The sequence below is a fragment of the Paramisgurnus dabryanus genome, chromosome 8 (assembly GCF_030506205.2).
Source record: "Paramisgurnus dabryanus chromosome 8, PD_genome_1.1, whole genome shotgun sequence".
Lineage (NCBI taxonomy): Eukaryota > Metazoa > Chordata > Actinopteri > Cypriniformes > Cobitidae > Paramisgurnus > Paramisgurnus dabryanus.
Genome location: NC_133344.1, coordinates 36,675,073 through 36,695,485, shown reverse-complemented (window position 1 = coordinate 36,695,485; position 20,413 = coordinate 36,675,073). Strand labels below are relative to the sequence as shown.

At 35.4% G+C, this 20,413-nt stretch overlaps 1 protein-coding gene across 3 annotated transcripts in view; it reads right to left on the bottom strand.

The window, feature by feature from the left end:
- Positions 1–2,047: 2,047 nt before the first annotated feature.
- The window catches only part of schip1 (schwannomin interacting protein 1), a 42,592-nt gene continuing 24,226 nt past the window's right edge, over positions 2,048–20,413 (bottom strand). For all 3 annotated transcript variants that reach the window (XM_065281693.2, XM_065281694.2, XM_065281695.1), the window contains 6 exons: positions 12,641–12,759; positions 8,292–8,409; positions 6,527–6,724; positions 3,357–3,480; positions 2,864–2,957; positions 2,048–2,745 (listed from right to left, as the gene is read on the bottom strand). In XM_065281693.2, the coding sequence (XP_065137765.1) occupies positions 2,694–2,745; positions 2,864–2,957; positions 3,357–3,480; positions 6,527–6,724; positions 8,292–8,409; positions 12,641–12,759 (705 nt within the window). In that variant the 3' untranslated portion in view covers positions 2,048–2,693. The remainder of the gene's footprint in view (positions 2,746–2,863; positions 2,958–3,356; positions 3,481–6,526; positions 6,725–8,291; positions 8,410–12,640; positions 12,760–20,413) is intronic.

Genomic DNA, 20,413 nt, shown 5'->3' with positions numbered 1-20,413 from the left:
GAGAGAGAGAGAGAGAGAGAGAGAGAGAGAGAGAGAGAGAGAGAGAATTAACAGTTATGATAGTAAACAATGCTTGACAAGTGAATCATTTATAACAATCCTCTCTCTGATAAATTTTACCAGTCAGTGAAAGCTTTTCCACATCTCTTCTCACTTCACACTCTCTAATCACATCATAAAACCATTTATGCCCAAATGAATATTTCATTTATTTATTTGGTAAGTAGCCAAAGTTGCTTTGTAACGGTACACCACATTGTGAGTATATTAAATCCTAAAAAAAAAAACTGTAAATCAATGTGTTTCTGGATAAACATTCTAGAACAACATACCTGTCAAAAGTAATAAATAAAAGAAAATAATAAAATAAAAACGACATACTTATAAATATAAAAAGTAAACAAAATATGTATATACAACTCTTAACACTAATATAATTAATTTCAACTGATAATAATATAACTATAATTATAAATGTTTTGCTTTGTAACTCAGAATATAAAAATATATATATATATATATATATATATATATATATATATATATATATATATATATATATATATATATATATATATATATATATATATATATATATATATATATATATATATATATATATATATATATATGAAAAATAATCTCATGAAACTCAGAATATACAAATATATATATATATATATATATATATATATATATATATATATATATATATATATATATATATATATATATATATATATATATATATATATATATATATATATATATATATATATATATATATATATATGAAAAATAATCTCATGAATTGCTAGGAGTCAAACTGAGGTTTATGTCCTTTTGCCGTTTTGTTTATCATACAGTTTACAGTGACTTGTATTTTTAACTTTTTTAAACAATTTTATCAACAATTTACTGTAAAAGCACATTGAACATATAAACACGTTGATGATTATATAGAGTTGATAAGATATATGGCATTTTTACTATATGTCAGGGTCATTACCAATTGCCAGGTTTTTACTGTTGCAGTTTTATATTATTTTTCAGTTAAATTATATATATATATATATATATATATATATATATATATATATTTTTTTTTTTTTTCAGTATATAATCTGAATATTGATCCAGAAACATCACAGCAACAGATAGTTCACATTTTAACTATGTGTGTTAATCATTAAATAAAACAATAAAATCTATAATATCTACAATAAAGCTTTTATAATATAGATGTCAATACTCACAGTATTTCATGGTGAATCTTGATGACAGTCTTGAGTGTGTGAATGTTTTAGTAAAAGAGACTACAATCATCAGCTTTTATACACATTCATGGGGAATCCCTTATTCTGAGTCACACACACACACACACACACACAAACACACACACACACACACCTATTTTTCATTCCACCTGCTTATAATTATAATAATAATAATAATAATGTAATAATAATAAAAATAGTATTTACAGTATTAGACTATTACAATAAAGGAACCCTAACCCCATCTCGATTTTGTGTCATTAAAGTGACGTCTTGGGCAGAATCTTATATTCTCACCCACAACATATTTGATATTTTTAACATCAAGCGTTCATGTATCATTTCATAATGTGATATTTGTTGCAATAATGTAAAATTACCACATAATCGGTCTTTAATGGAATAATACACAAATCATCTTCATCTGTAGGAGTTCATAAATTTCCAACATAAAACATGATTCATTGCCAAAACAACTAATTATTTAGGCTACCATAAACTATCAAAAGACTTTTTTTTTAAATAACTTAATTCCTAAAACGTTAAACGTTTGATCATAAAAATAAATGTTATGAGATAAAAATGCAGCGGGAAAATGTAAATGTAAGTGAAGCACTGGGGAACTACTGATTGTGGTGGTTTTGATTTCAGACAGCACCTTATAAGGTATATTTATTTAGGTTATTGGGAAATTACCGTATTTAGGTATTCCTAAAATAAAGAAAATCTTAAAATCCACTTTTGACAGCAAAACTGAATCAAGCCAGAGCCTCTATGAAACAAAGTTTTATTTGTATTTTATACAGATCTGTACATAACCATTTCTCCCTCAAATAAAGAATCTGAATACAATACGAATGATAACGATATGAACACACTTATTTAAATGACGTGGCAGAAGATCAACATTCAGGAAATGTTGAGTACCGAGTGAAGTGTTACCAAAAAAGCTACAAGTCAACTACAAGGCAGGCAAAATTCCTCTTTAGCACCTTCAAATCAAACATTTCATCTGAAAACCATCAAAGAGGCATTTCTTTCTTTTTATAAATACTGTCCAACTCAAACATTTCATTCACTGCTCGTTCTTTTCATTTTTTTTGTATAATTTTAATTCGAATGAAATTTCTCACTAGGTTTATACAATTTAGTGGCGAAAATAAAAGATTCAAGCAAATCTATGACAAAGCAAAGGCCAATCACTGCACATGGAAGTGAACGACAGAATGTGGGAAGCTCTCAGGACTCGTCACCGATCTCACATCAGATCTCCAGTGAAGGCGATCTCAGTAATCTCCTGAAGGTCCCGGACAGTCACTTTGCTTTTATTTAATGTGTGTGAGGATGTGACCAATCATCAGCTGTTATAAAGCACAGAAACTAAGGAAAAGTGTCTGAGGATGTCAAGTGTGGACTTCATTTAGAGGGCATCTTCTCCAGCATGTGTTTCTGCTGACTCTGAGCATGCCTGTGGACACACACACATAAACTGTCAGTGGGCTCCGGTGGATTTAATCCAATACCCCAATATATGACAAACTATCAATACTTCACAATAATGATAAAGATCTGAGTGAGCTGCTCACCTGGTCAGGTCCTCAATGTCCACCAGCATGGCATCCTGTTCCATCTGAAGCTCATCTCGTATTAGCAGCAACTGAACCAGCTCCTCATTTAGACCTGAAATCAATCAATCAATCAACTAACCAACCAACCAATTAATCAATCAACCAACCAACCAACCAGCAAACCAATCAACCAACCAACCAACCAACCAATCAATTAATCAATCAATCAACCAACCAATCAATCAATCAATCAATCAACCAACCAACCAACCAACCAACCAACCAGCAAACCAATCAATCAACCAACCAACCAATCAATTAATGAATCAATCAATCAACCAACCAACCAACCAATCAATCAATCAACCAACCAATTAATCAGTGTATCAAATCAAGTATTCAATCAATCAATAATTGCAGCAGTCAATCAACCAATCATGTAACAGACAGATGTTTGTGATGTTAGTTGTGTGTGTGTGCGTGTATCTGTGTGTGTGTTTTTGTGTGTTACCCTCGATCTGTGAGTGAAGGTCATTAACGATGACCTGCAGTTGGCCGAGTGTCATGTCTCTGAGGTCAGTGGGTTTTAAACTCCTCTTCATCAGACATTCACTGATATGTGGCATATGAGGAAGCTGTTAGTAAATAAAAAAACACAACACATGAAAAAACATGAAATATACCTAAACCATTACTACAATCACCTGGTTATTATTGAGAAATACACAGCGACATCTCTCATATCACCCTGAATGGCTTTATATTCGGAGCAGTAATGCATAAGCACAGCTACTCCACACATGAAAAAAGTATTTAAACACAAAGCAGTCAGAAAGTAAAAAAACAACGAGTTAATTTCTAACAGGTTTTTTTTATATTCAGTACCATGTTTAATCATGTTTGATTGTCAGTATTGTTGTGTGTGATTGTGTTTGATTTCGATGGGATTCTCCCCCCTGCAGTAATGAATATAAAAGCAATGACCAGATCACTTCAGAGAATCTACATTATACATTTTACTATCAAACACACAGAATAAATGTCCATCATCATCATCAGGTAATTTACCCTTCTGAAGTTTCCCATGAGCACACACTGTTCACACAACGCACTGCACTTTCACTTTCAAATTAGTCTGATTTATTACCCCCATTCTTATTATAACCCATGCTTCCCTCCCTTACATGACAGCAAAAAACAGTCGTAATGAAACTAAAACTATCATATCAAACTTTTATATATACTGTATATAAAAATATTGAATTGAAATGATTTAATCCAGCCAGGAGGAACTGGACGGCACACACAACCTCACGTTATTCTGAGACTCTTCAGCGTTTATACACACAGCTCATACAAACAATAAAAACATAACACAAAACTGACATGCTTACATTTTTTTTGCTGTATTTATGCAGCTGTTTGCCAGTAGCTTACTGTAGATTTATATTGATGTTAATTAATGTTTGTTTAAAGTTAAATGAACATTAAACATTAACAAGTCTTTATCTTTACAGAATAAAACTATAAAATAACAGCCTCATGCAAAGCATTATGGAAAACCAAATCTAAAGGAAAAAACAGTAAAAGGTTGATGAGGATTTCTGGTTCCCAGAATGCTTTGCAATTTCATAGTTTAATTCTGTAAAGACACAGATTTGTTAATGTTTAATGTTCATTTAACTTTGAACAAACTGTAAATAATATCAATTTAAATCTACAGTAAGGTACTGGCAAACAGCTACCAGTAATACTGTAATTTATACAGACATTTTTAACCGTATAGATTTGTTTCTGTATCCAGACAAAGTCTTGAAGTTAATGAATTTCTTTCAAAAGTTTTAATTGTATTTTACTGTGAGAAGATGACAAGTTTACGCCCAGTTGATTTTTTTCTGACACAAGAAAATAAAATCATTGAATTCAAAACAAAGAGTTCAGGTGGGTGCTGTTAAACTCATGAACTCTACAGTACCACCTGCAAACACTTAAGGCGTATTCACACGGGGCGAAAGCGTTAACGCTTGACGGAAGGCTTGTCTGAAGCGTGGCCAACAGCCAATCACAGTGGCCGCAGCACATGCTCCGGTCTTCCATAAACGTATTTGGCCTAGGTTATTTGCATAAGGCAATCTGAATGGCTGACACTCATGTTGTCGCTTGAAAAGTTGAGAAATGTTCAACTTCTGCCGCGAGCAACGGCAGTGACGCGGCGCCGATGAATCCACAATTCAGTTCGCCAACGTTTGGCGTCACGCATTAAAAGTGAATGGGAAGCGTCAACGCTTATGCCCCGTGTGAATGCGCCGTTACTGTATACTATACACAAACCAAATATTAAAGCTTTCTCATAATTTAATAATCATAATTTGATCATAAAGATGAGATGAGGAGCATCACTGCTTGAGTTTCATCTTAACAAATGTATTTGTCATAAATGTCAGTTTGGATCACATTCTCACATTTTTAATTTCATTTCAATCACTGATTTCAATCTTTTTTGTCAATATTAAAGATATCAAGATTATATTATTTGCACAACATTCTTTACATCATGTAGGATACTTAATCACAAATCAATGACATTAGTTGGGTTTTCACAGGCAGGGTCAGATCTGTTTTAGTGTGTGGGTCTTTTTAAGAAAGCTTAAGAAACTTGCACCGCATTGAGATCTTTCTAAGGAATTTCTATTAACTAAATGTCAGTTTTGTTCTTAGTAGCCAAACATTCGCTCGATCCTGTTCAGAAATACGCAGAGAGTCGATGGGAGAATCACAAAGAATCAAAATGAATCAACATGAATCACGAAGCCTGAGAGTCAATGCAGAAGTGAGACATCTCGGGATTGAATTCATGACATCAGCAGTAATTTAAGAGGAGGGACGGTTTCACTCCATATGTGACGTGTGATGACACTTAATGAACTTTCAGAAGTGGCTCACCACATTTACCAGAAAGAAAGAGAGAGAGAGAGAGAGAGAGACACAGAGAGAGAGAGAGAGGCTTTATGAAGGAAGTGCATGTGTCTGAACAGTTTCAGTTGATTGTCACTCATACACAGAGGCGTACCGTTTCACCGCCGTAAAACACAACAATACGTCACCAAATAATTCATGTCATGTAAGAGATTGCGGTCACATCGTGATTAGTATTTTGGTTTATGTCGTATTTGTAACTTGAGCCACATCCTGCATGGGCCTCATTTATAATATTATAAATATGTTCTGTAGCCACCATCCTAAATTTGATCTCACGATAATTTCTTGAAAATGACGATGTGTGATTCATACACCAAACGTACGCTCAGGAAATGCGCGTACCCCTTTCTTTCAGATGTGATCTATAAATCACAAATGATCTTAAACGCAGCTGAATAGTTTCAATCTCCGCATTTAAACAATTCCTAATTAATGTCTTTACATATGAAAGAGCATGAATGTGCAAAAATGTCTTCTATTTTCAAAAACCTGCAGCAATCGGACAAGCAAAAGTGCTCAGACCCTGACGTGGCCCTAAGCACTTTTCCTCGTCAAACAGAGTTTTTATAAATGTGAATGTTGCTTTTTATAAATGAGGCCCTAGACGTGTATGTGTGTCATAAATAATATTCCAACCAACATCTCTGTAAACTTCGTGACCCCTGTGATTTTCACAATGACGCGTGAACGCTGAAGACGTACCAGATCTGCCACAGGAGATTTCTTACGGTTCTGTTTCTCCACCTCCACCTGCATCTTTGCCATGGGTTTGGCCATCGCTAACGCCAGCCTGGCCTCCGCCTGAAGCTTCTTCTGTCGACTCAGAAAGTCTGAATCGTCCAGCGACTCTGAATCATCTTCGGTGGTGTCTCTGTCTGAATATGATGAACTCTGTTTGCTCTGAAAACACAATCATCAATACCAGCATATTAATTGATTTTCAGATTTTCAATTACAGCCAGCAACATTTATTAATTTATTTTAATTCATTTATTTTTGGGCTACGGTTAGACGTCTATTCAATTTTACTGACACCCCAAACATTGCCTTGTTTGAGCCCAGACATCTGGGTTGTGTTCGGACGCCGTCTTTTAAACCCAAAATTGTTAGGTGGGATGGCACTGTAGATGAAACGTCACATTTCTGATTCAGAAAATGAATGATATCACTAGACGTGTATATATCACGTGTGTGCGTTCATATATTCATCAGGGCGAAAGGTGATCCGTGTACAGTGTGGATTGAATAATGTGTCTCGGATCTGTGACTAAAGCCATAATATTACTGTAACCGATCATACAATGACTGATGGGAAAACCAGCGCTTCCACACCACATCCCAGATTCAGGGACATTCTGAATGGGACTGTTTTAAGCCATCGGTCGAATCAAAAACTGATCATAACAACTCATGTTCATCTATGATGTAAACAACATGTTTCATGTTTTAAACAATACATATAAATATATTTCTGTAATAATGCACATTGTGAAAAGAGCTACACAAACACAATTCATGTGAAAATTTGTTTGTCTTATTGTAATAATAGCATTTCTTTTGTTATAATTATTATACAAATATACATATTTGTGTTTAGTGCATGTAAAGGTTATGGCTTTATCTGTAAAGGAGAAGAGTTTTTAAACATTAACACTAAATACTGGCAGCATTACTTAAGCATTACTGTATGAGTTCGTGTTTTTCCCCTTTACAGCACAAGAATGACACATCTTTATTGTACCAGGGTAATTTACATATTTTGTAATACGCTTCTATACTTGTGTTTCTGTGCAGAGGAACTTAAAGACACAAAAACATAAATCCACGGCTGAATCCCGAGAAACAAAGATCAGACATAATCCTATATAAATATCTCTTCTGTCATCATATCAACATAAAGTAAACACAACGCTCTCATTTACAGTATGCCACTGTGTGCTATCTATCATCACTGCATATAATGAGAATCTTCATGTTTTGCAAATGTTTACAATGGGATTTTGTAGGTATACAGTAAAGTGCCTTAATGTTTATGTAAGGGATAATCCATGCATTATAGGATTTTAATGCATGACGTAGAGGCAAAGAACCCCCTGACGCGAAGCTGTTTTAATTCTTTGTGCCGCATTCAACGTCTTCTGCAAGTCTTCTATTTCGTCTTGTGCCTTGGCCCATTTCTCAAAATTGCCATATTCACCATACAAATGAAACGATATGCAAAAATCATCCATTTAGCTTACCCAAATAAACATATGTGTCTCTCACTCAAGTGTAGAGAACTCTCACGCAAGTGTAATTATGGTAACCAATGTTTATAGTAGCGGATTCATTTCAAACTGACTGGAACTACCTGTGCATTAAAGGGTTTTAAATACACAGAGTTCTGGTTAAATTTGCCTGAGGATGGATTTGATCAACATTTAAACATATTATTATCCTGACACAGTGTGCGGGTGTGTGTTGATACCATTGGTGAGAGTGGTGTATCCAGACTCGTCTCTGTCCTGCTATCATCCGCATCGCTGTCTTTATCACTGCCGCTGTCATTCACAAAGCAAATCTGTAGATTCATGCCACTCTGAAGCCTAGAAGACCAAAAAACAATCATCTAACATACACGTCTCCAAACCGCTGTTTATTACATGTGTGCAGGATTAAAGTCCAACTAAAACACATCATTACACATGTAACATCATTGATCCTAAAACAATGGTTTTCCAGCACGGTTTATATATCTTCATATTTTACATGTAAAATCAGTGTTTTACTTAATGACTTCAAAATGACATATATGTTATATAATACATATACATAACATCATTTATGAAAGATGGAGTAAACTAAAACTAATAAATAACAATAAAAAAAAATCATATACTGTAATTATACACCAAACAGACATAAACTCTTGACTAATGAAAGAGTTCAGAAATGTATTTCATTTTTCATTTATTATAAGTATTATTAGGTTTTCAATATATTTAAAATAATATACAGTCAGCTCCATAAATATAATATTTTTCAACTGTTTATTTAGCTGTTTACCAAGATTTATTCCAGTTACTTTCATAAAATGAATATTGGCTTAAACTCTCAACTTTAATCTGAGGATATTCACATCCAGACTGGCTGAATTACAGCTGTTTAATATGTACACACTATAAAAAGTGCTGGGTTATTTTCAGCCCAGCGTCGGGTCATAATATAGATGAGCACAGCACATATGATGGGTTGTTTTAACCTACAATGCTGGGTTATTTAAATCCATTGTTGGGTCAGTAATAATTTAAACACTTTGGGGCAGTTTCCCAGACAGGATTTAAGACTAGTCTCAGACTAAATGAAATGTTGGTGTTGTCTTGATCGAAGACAACTTGTTTTGACATATCTTAAAATATATCAGTGTGAGTGTTGTGTCTCGAGGAATACACCATTAATGTTTATTTATAAAATATGTTTTTAAAAATTACTTAAATATCCTAATTTAACTAAGGCCTAGTCCTGGTTTAAGCTAATCCCTGTCTGGGAAATCGCCCCAATATGGGTTAATTTAACCCAACAACTGGGCTCAACCCTTTTTGACCCAAAGCTGGGTTGAAAATAACCCAGCACTTTTAAGAGTGTAGTTCCCCCTTTTTAAAGATACCAATGGTAATGGGACAGTTGACTCAAAAATGTTTTATGGACAGGCATTGTCTATTTTTGTCTAGTTGTTATTGGAGTCATAGCGTAAAAGACCTGACCTTTTTCATGTTTAAGTGCAAAAATTGGGTCCCCAGTGCTTCTATCAACTTAGAAAATGTGCAAAAGAACAACCCAGTAACTTAGTTCTGGTAAACCATTCTCTGCAAACATGTGAAAAAATCGTGGTTTAGATTTCCCCTCTTTGTGACATAGAAAGCATATTCAACCACAGCACTGCCATTTAGTGCAGAGAGAAAGAGAGAGAAAAATGTTTTGACAGCACACTTGAGATTTAATTTTGAACAAACCCCCCTTATATCAGTTTTTGCATTTCATCAACTTGTACCATTTTAAAGGACACACCCAAAAACAGCACATTTTTGCTCACACCTACAAGTGGCATTTTTAACATGTTATAATAAATGATATGATATTTTGAGCTAAAACTTCACATCCACACTCTGGGGACACCAATGACTTATTTAACATCTTAAAAAATTAGTAATATGGCCCCTTTAAATGATTTCCTCATAAATGAAGGATGCAAAAGGTCTGGAGTTTAATTTAAGTGTGGTATGTACATATGAAAGCTGTGGCTATATGAACCCACATCATGTGATTCAGGGAGATCTCCATGCAAATGATACATCATACAGACCATATTTAGGTTTTAAAAAACACAACAAATCCATCAGTCAGATAGGACAATTTGGTAAATTCTGAGAAAAAAATCCTGGAAGTCCATATAAGACAACAATGGTGGATGATCGCATTATCCCCTTAATGATAAAGACAAATCCCTTTACAATGTCCAGACAAATGTGCCTCTGTTTCAATATTTATTTAGTTATTTTAACATTGCATCTATGGAAAATATTACTCTATGTACTGTTAGACATTAATAAAGATAAAGAAGTATGACACCAATATATTGGTTATATTTCTGACCATAGAGGGAAGTTTGATGTCTGTAAATACTGTAAGAGAAGTGAAATACATGCACTGATGTTTGTTAAGCATACAGACTGCAGACTTGTTTTTCTGACAAAGATTTTAACAATATGACTGAAGTTTATAAACAGTACTGTAATATGAGAGACTTTGTTTTTTTATTATTCTGTTATGAAGAAGTATAAATCTACTGTAGATTTATACAAGATAATAAAGCCATTGATAAAGCATTAAGATTTTTCTTATGGCTGTGAAAGAATCAAATGAAAATGAGATTGGGAAAGATAAAATCTTTAATGATCTGTTTAGGAAATTAGTATTACAAGTTTTGAAAATGTACCACGTGCTTGTTGCTGAATAAAAGTGATCATAACAGTAGTAAGCCATGAGACCACACGTCTCACACTAACAGTAAGCTTTCCTGCTATTTTAATCTATTTATAATCCACTTTAATGAGGCTTTTATATCAATCTGCACAGTAGTACAGCAACAAAACAAAACAAAGCAAAGCAAAACAAGTCCACAAGAGTGATGTTTATCATTTACAGTAAGAGAACAACGTGATGTTATTGTGTTAACATGAGAAATAAAAGATCAAATGTTATGTCATCATAATCATGTGAAGAAAAAAGTGAGAGTTTATGACTCAACACAACACTTTAAGACACACACAGAGAGAGAGAGAGAGAGAGAGAGAGAGAGAGAGAGAGAGAGACAGAGAGAGAGAGAGAGAGAGAGAGAGAAGTGCTTCTGTTTTGGGAAGAGTTGATGTGTCGGGATGTGAGGAGTGTAGGGGAAAACCTTCATGTTCATAGAGAGTTAAAAAACGTGATGTGGTTTCTATGTTTCTATATGCGACCATGGAAATTCATCTCAGTCTCACTCTCAGTGGCTGTCGGTGAATGATGTCAGTCTGAAATCCTAAAACTTAGACTCTTATGTCCAGCAAGTATTTATTTACTTTCACTGTCATGCAAAAATCTCATTCTTTCTATTGTGACTGAATGTATGGCTTTTGACTTTGTTTATAATATCATTTCAGTCAGCTTAAAGGGGATATTTCACAAGACTTTTTTTAAGAAGTAAAATAAATATTTGGTGTCCCCAGAGTGTTAAAGTTTTAATTCAAAATACCATATAGATAATTTATTATAACATGTTAAAATTGCCACTTTGTAGATGTGAGCAAAAATGTGCAGTTTTTGGGTGTGTCCTTTAAAATGCAAATGAGCTGATGAAAGGCAAACATTGATCGCCATAATGGTGGTTTGTTGAAATTGAAACTCAATTGTGTCAATAATTTTTTCTCTCTGCATTAAATGACGGTGCCGTGTTTGGATAGTGCAGTTTAAAGGGCAGTATTATCCCCTTCTGACATCACAAGGGGAGCCACATTTCAACTGCATTTTTTTACATGTTTGCAGAGAACTAAGTTACTGGGTTGATCTTTTGCACATTTTCACTTACACTTAAAGATGAAACAAGTCAGATTTTCATGATATGTCCCCTTTAAATATCATTGGGAGTAAAATAGACTGCAGCTGTATCCTAAGTAGGGATGGGACGATTACCGGTTTTACGATTAACCACAATAAAATGTCCTGACGGTTAGTATTATAGTTTAAAATTGGATTATCATTACAACCGTTTAAAATTGGATTATCATTACAACCGTGTTTGATTACCGTGATTTTGAAAACTCGCGGTAAATCCTGTCCAGCCAGAATCAGTTTGACGCAGGTGCGCACATGCAACATAGTCTTTTGCACAAGAAGGTATTTAAGGGATAATGTATTGTATTTATTCACGGTAAACTTATTAGACAGAGTTATTTTTTTACCACAGAAATAATTTAAGGGACATGAAATATTAAATTGTGATTCAAAACTAAAACTTTTTCAAATGTTTTCAGTGTGTGTATCAGTTCTTTTTGAACATTTCAATCTCATTTTAACAAAACCATGATAATATTGATAACCGTGATAACTTTGGTCACTATAATCATGATATGAAATTTTCATACCGTCCCATCCCTAATCCTAACTAAAACTTTCAGAATATTTAGATTATGTCAATTTAAGCTAACTTTGGTTTGAATAATGAGCTGGACATGTTGAAACATGTTGGACATTGTTTGCTGTTATTTAAGGTTTTGTCACACACCACAGAGAGGTACTAACCGTGATGACAGACTGGGTTTGCCGCTTTTACTGCAGCTTGTATAGATGCCCGGCCCATCATCAAAGAAACTTCCCAGTGCCAACTTCTGTCGGATAGATTCACGCTCATTCTTCTGGGCCTGTGACAGACAGACAGAGATCACATGACTTTAATATCATGAGAGAGTCACCAGCAGATGGCAGCAGAAACTGAACAGCAGACACGAACTTGGCATTCAGAGTAAATCTTAGATGATGCTGAAGCTTTTTTGTTTTCAAATTTACACTCAATGAACATGTACATACTTTTACTTTAGTAAGCAGATGTTTAATTTCAAAGGGATTTAGAAAGGATGAAGCGTTTTACATTTGCCTCAAATGCCAACATAATACAACACAAATCTAAGTTGGCATACACAACACCTTCTGTTAGAAACATATCACATCATTACACATGTAGATTTATAATGCAGCAGTCATTTAACATTAATAAATACTTTTGTGTTTTACTCTATACAGCCTCAGAGTTTTCAGTGCATCTATATTCATTATGGCAAATTATTTCTATATTTTAGTGCGGTCACTTCATTAAAAAAATAAATCACATTAAGGACTAATCTTAAATTGACAGAAATTTACAGTCCTGAATAATAAATCAAATGTATTGTTGTCCTCAATGTCTCATTCATTGATGATCACTTTATACAGCATCAAATAAATTACATTAACGATTGGAAATGATTTGTTTTTGTTACAGTACAATTTCTCTGTGGATTTGATTTTAAATAAATGAGCCACATTCTTTAAAAATCACACAGGACAGAATGAAGCACATAAACATAGATAAACACAAAATAATTGGCTGTACGATTTCAAGTGTGTGTGTGTCTGTGTGCATGAGTGGTGTATAATGACATGTTTATAATGCTATAAGGAAGTTTCCCGGTTCGGCGTAAACTGAATTCCTTAAAAAAACATACTAAGTGGAAGTTTTTTTTAAGACTGCCAACAGGTTTTTGTGATGGTGGGGGTTAGGGACTCGGGTACAGTTTAAGTAAAATACATTGTGTCTATGGAATTGTCCCGGTAAAACACATGCCAGCATAATCACTCCCACATACAAACAAAGCCACACTTAACCAGTTAAAAAACTTTAACACTTCACTGTTTAACCAGCAGTAGCTCACAGCTGTTAACACAACCTGAGGTCACAAAACACCTTAACATCTCATTTACATCTGAAGTCAAGTATTCTTTGTATTTTAACACACAATCACATGAACATCTGTGAATATCACTGCTGATATCTGCAAAGCAGTTTCCAGTCAAATCAAAGACATCTTAACATCATCAACATATCAATAATGTCTGAGGCAAAACTGCTTGATGCATTCTGTGAACATCGTATTTATTACACACACACACATGCACACACAGACAACATTATGGTAAGTATTTGGTGTAGTTCTTGTGTGACTATTGCTTGCATGACTCTGCCCATCATCTAACTTAAACCTTTATGCCCCACAGAGAGTATCAATTCTGGGTGAACATGGAAAAGTCAAAGCCAGGACAAACACATATAAAACACTGATTTATGGAAAGAATGTTCAGGGACTATCATCAGATAGTCTTACATATAATTTGAAAAACCTACAAAAATAGGTTTAGTTTAGTTTGGGTCGGGTCAGCTCACCTCACTTTGGCGTGGTTAGCTTTTCCATCGAGTTTGGTATCACTTCGCAGTGGGAGAGATTATAGGCGTGTCATTATATTTGCGCTGTATACTGCTGTGACATCATACAAGTGAGAGCATTGTTGTAAATTCACATTTATTTAGTTCTCAGTCCGCCACAAAATTAAAATTGGCCACCACAAATATGGTGCTTTTCCATTGCATAGTACCCCACGGTTTAGTTTAGTTTGGGTCGGGTCAGCTCACCTCACTTTGGCGTGGTTAGCTTTTCCATTGAGTTTAGTATCACTTCGGAGTGGGAGGGATTATAGGCGTGTCGTTATATTTACGCTGCCTACTGCTGTGACATCATACAAGTGAGAGCGTTGTTGTACATTCCCATACATTCATTTATTTCTCAGTCTGCCACAAAATTAAAATTGGCCACCACAAATAGATGTTTGCACATCGCGTTTATAACTACCTCTGTCTCACATGACAGTTTCTGTTCAAACACCCGACCCGTGGCGTCAGTCGACGGCGCTCTGCTGAGCCTCATTCAAGTTGCATTTAAGCATATATAATGCGGAAGTGCACGTCGCGAATGTGCCGCCACAAACTGCAAGTCTGGAAAAAACTGTTATGGTTTCCCGGATTCTCAACCTGCGGATGTTTTTCATCACTAAAAGGGTGTTTGGAAACTTATAGCAGAACACAGATAACAACATGTTTGCTTGAGACAGCGCAAGCTAGCAGTAAGCTAAAGCTAATATTTACATTATAGCGATGACGTGACGATTCTCTCAGACCAATCAGTGACCTACAGTGTTTTCGCGTCACGTTTGGTATCAGCTCGGGTCGCTTGGAACCCCAACCGAGGTGGTACGAAAAAAAGTATCGGGTACTACGTACTGCACCCAATGGAAAAGCTCCCAAAAGTAAGCTGACCCGACCCAAACTAAACTAAACCGTGGGGTACTATGCAATGGAAAAGCGCCAATAGAAGTTTGCACATCGCGTTTATCACTAAGGTTACCTCTATCCAGGGCCGGAGTGGGACTCATTTTCAGCCCTGGAGTTTCATGCCTTAGACCGGCCCACTTTAGTTCACGACTGACTATTAAAATAATATCTTTAAACCCTCAGTAGTATAAGTCTGCAGTAGTGCACTGTTCTCTGCAGCCTTGCAATTCACTGTATTTTTCAAATAATTTCATATTCCGTGCAAATGCAGTAAACAATTATATTTTTTGCCATAATCATGCATCCCTACCATAAGACCATAATATTACTAAAGTAAACTTATTCAAAAACTAAAGGAAACAAATGTGTTTGTGTTTTCCTCTATATTTCTATTTCTAAAAAATGGGGAGTCTTGAGATTAACTGTTGGGTTGATAACGTTTGGAAACCCCTGATATACAATACACAAGCAAGATTTATCAAGTATGCATTGGAAACAAATGGAAAAAATCTGTATCTTATTTTTTTAGTACTTAGATCATGTCTATTGCTAAATAACGTAGGCTAAGGTACATTGTGAAAAAAGAAAACATAATGGATATACTTTTGAAACGACTTTTTTCAAATAAACTAATGAGTTTTGCATCAAATAGATTTTTGTTCCTTGCAATAAACGATGAATAATGACTATTCATAGAGAGTTCATCTATGACTTGGATAAAAAAATACGTTTTGTAAATTCTTTTCCTTTTAGAGACCAGCCCGTTTGTTAAAAGACGCGCTCAAGTTTATTTAAAATATAGACGCGCGGCCGGCAAGCGCACTCAATATAGACGCGTCTGAAACAAAACTCGTGTTCAAGTAAGCGCTTTGAAAACCAGAAGACAGCGGCACGTCCTGCGTTTCCCATGCGTTTTAGATGTCAATGAACCCTAATGCAAGAATTCTTCCAATAAGTGGTCGGGACTCGGGACACAATCAACTTGTGCATAAAGCGGCGGGGACATCTCTCACCCGCAAATACGCGTCATCCCGGTGGCATGACAACACCGGCCCTCGTGGCCAAAAAAACAGACCGGCCCACCGGGAATCCTCCCGGTTCTCCCTATGGCCAATCCGGGCCTGCCTCTATCTCTCTAATCGTTACATTATAGTGATGATGCTTAGTGACGATTGACCAATCAGTGATCTACTGTGTTTTACCGTCACATTTTGTATCAGCTCAGGTCACTTGGAACCCCAACCGAGGTGGTACGAAAAAAAGTATCGGGTACTACGTACTGCACCCAATGGAAAAGCTCCCAAAAGTAAGCTGACCCGACCCAAACTAAACCAAACCGTGGGGTACTATGCAATGGAAAAGCGCCATAAGTTAGGTAAGAGTGCAACCAAAGTGGATAATGGCGGAAATATAGATTCCCGCCAGGGAAGCGTCATTGGCAGGGAAACGTTTTCTCTTAATTGACAAGATAACTTGTCAATGGTGGAGAAAGAGTTAGAATTAAAAGAACCATTACACATGCTGTTTAGACAACATTAGAAGAGACATACTGAAACACAGCCATATTTAAACTTTTTAATCTGCTTCTACAAACTTTCCTGAGACTTTGAGTATGGCTATAATAAACCTACTACAGGAAAAACTTCAACTACAGAGGCATTTGTGTGAACAGAAATGTGGGGAAGAGTTTCTGTTCAGGCCTTCCTTTTCAAACACAATGTCTTGAGTAAAAGCCAGATTGGATTTCTACCAAACCACCACAGCATCCATATTTACTACAGACGTTGGTCAAGCAACACATTCACCACAAAAATGATGTCTAAAAAGACAATGTAAATGTATTATGTTGATTTAAAAAAGCATTTGACCTGATATGGCACAATAGACAAATGTACACCCCTGGACACTTTATTAGGTAACATAAAGACTTTATGTTGTGCACACACACTTTTCTGCTTTGTGTTGTTCTGGGTGGACCATTAGAGAATGAGTCACCCGGAAATCCTGTGTAACATCTAAGGGGGAGACTTTAAGTGACTTGGGACATGAGACATGGTTGTTGGTGCCAGATAGGCTGGTCTGAGTATTTCAAAAACTGGTGATCTATTGGGATTTTCATGCACAACCATCTAAAGGGTTTACAGAGAATGGTCCAAGAAGAGCAAATATCCAGTGAGCAGCAGTTGTGTGGAGGAAAAAGCCATGTTCATGTCAGAGGAGAAAAAGCAGACTGGTTTGAGATGATAGAAAAGCAACAGTGACTCAAATAACCATTCATTATAATCAAGCAATGCAGAATATCATCTCTGAACACACAACACATCGAACCTTGAAGCAGATGGGCTACAGCAGCAGAAGACCACACTGCGTGCAACTCCTGTCAGCTAAAAACAGGAAACTGAGGATACAATTCGCACAGCCTCACAAAAATTGGACAATAGAAGATTGAAAAAACGCTGGCTGGCCTGATTTTAGCTGCCACATTCAGATAGTCAGAATTTGCCATAAACAACATGAAAGCATGGATCTATAATGTCTTCTATGAACGATGTGTGAGATTTTTTTACAATTAGTACCAATTTGAGCATTGTTTAAACGCCACAGCCTACCTGAGTATTGATTCTGACCACGTCCATCACTTTATGACCACAGTGTGAAGGCTACTTCCAGCAAAATAATGCACTGTGTGTCACAAACCCTTAAATCATCTCAAACTGGTTTCTTGAACATGACAAGGAGTTCACTGTACTTCAATGGCCTCCAAAGTCACCAGATTTTAATCCAATCGAGCACCTTTGGGATGTGGTGGAATAGGAAATTCACATCATGGGTCTGCAGCAACTGCGTGATGCTATCATGTCAATATGGACCAAAATCTCTGAGGAATGTTTCTGACACCTTGTTTGATCTATGCCACAAAGACTTATTTTTTTTTTACTTCAAAATATTGATGTCTTTCTTTGTTCAGTCGAAAAGAAATTAAGTTTTTTGAGGAAAACATTCCAAGATTTTTCTCAATTTAATAAACTTTATTGGACCCCAACAGTTTACAATTTCAATGCAGTTTAAAATTGCAGTTTTAACGCAGCTTCAGGACTCTAAACAATCCCAACCAAAGCATAAGCATCTTATCTAGCAAAACTATTGCCATTTTCAGCAAGAAAATTGTAAAATATGCAATTGTAAAAACTTCTCGTCTTGCACCAGCCGTGTGATGCGCCAGCACAACCTCATGTAATGCGTAATCACGTCGAAAGGTCACGCAGCACAAATGTGAAACCATTTGCCGACCATTTTCAACAATAAACTGACACAAAGACATTAAAAATTAGTATCATTCCACATACAACAACATCGGAACGTTCCTTTACTCCACACTTGTAAACACGGGGCCATAGTTTTGCATATGTCATACTTAAGGGTGTCACGATTTTGATTTAAAATAGAAAACGTGTATTAATACTACTCTTTAAAATACATAACATAAACAGGATAACTACCTAGTGATCTGACCTCGGACAGAGAACAGCTCTCTGCACGTGCACGAGAGTAAGAGAGGCGCCAAGATGCAGCATGTTATATAACAAAAGGGATAGTTTGCCTCAGCTCGCATGAAACGCATAAAACTGAACAAATACGTAAGGATTACTACTTTAGTTTATGTTTATACTTCGGATAGATGTGAAAGCGCGTGCACGTGAGACAGAGAGAAGCGCCGCTGCTTATGACGCCCTGGATTTATTTCAGATGAGTCCAAGACGCGCGCATTAAGTCCATGTGCGTGCAAGAAGGAATTCTCTCTCTACAAGTAAAGTGAAGTCCACAAACCCCCATGCGAGGAAAAGCACGCAATGTGCATGTTAATGTGAAACTATAATATTAATAAATAATAATGTCATAGCATTTTTTGTCTTTCAAAAAAAGTAAAAATCGAGAATCAAATTGAATTGTGACCTTAGAAGCGAAAATGTAATCGAATCGAGGATTTGGAGAATCGTGACACCCCTAGTCATACTTGACCTTTCTTGGAATCTTGGAATGTTGCCTCAAAACATTTTTACTCCAAGAAAGGGTAGTAATCTTTTAAGGCCTGTTCTGAAGGCCAAAGGAGTCCAATAAATTAGTACCTAATAAAGTGGCCGGTGAGTATATTTCATCATTAAATCCACAAATAAGCAGTGTGACTGGAACCACGACAACCAATACAACTCTCAGGTAAAATGTACTTCTTTTAAAGAATTTGAGATCAGTTTCTTTATTGTGTATGGACTATAAACTTTTTTTTTTGCTTTTTAGATTTTTTGTCTTACAGTGATTAAATGTACTGTAACCCTATTTACCCCAGACTGCTTAATCTGGTGGAAGACATGTCTGATGCCTTACCAAAGTTACAGGAAGTATATATATATATATATATATATATATATATATATATATATATATATATATATATATATATATATATATATATATATATATATATATATATATATATATATATATATAACGCTACAGTTAAAATTGTATATCAGGATTACTGGGAAGACAAAAAGTTTCAAGATGGTCAGAGTTATTGAAGCCAGATTTTCTTGTGAGGCACAGGTGGAAGACCCTATTGTATATAAACCTCCAGTAGAGAAGTTGACAGCAGATCCGGTGTAGAGAATATATTCACACAGTCAGAAACATGTGACACACCTGAATCTAGTAGTAGTGGTTGAAACCATCTTGAAAGCATCTTTTAATCTTCTTGATAGACGATTTCAAACTTTTGATGAGTAATTCTCAGAACAAGGAGATGTGAAATATAGATTTTCAACATGAAAGTAAAATGTGACAAATCTGTCTGTTATACTAGATGTCACTTTCACTTTCCTTCACTTAAATTATTTAATAGGAACTGCTAAATAAGTTGTTTGGAAGAAAAATTAAGGATTGCAAATTTCTAGTACTGATGCTAAAATGTTGTTTGACAATGCAGTGAGATCGAGTGATGCAACAACACTGCTTTCAAATCATACTTGCGATACTTTGATGCGATCGATCTGTGCAGTGACACATGAATTAAAACAAACCTAAGGTTTCTATGGCAGTAAAAACAGAAACCAAAGGATAACCTGGACATAATGGCATTTACAAGTGACCCTATGAACAGT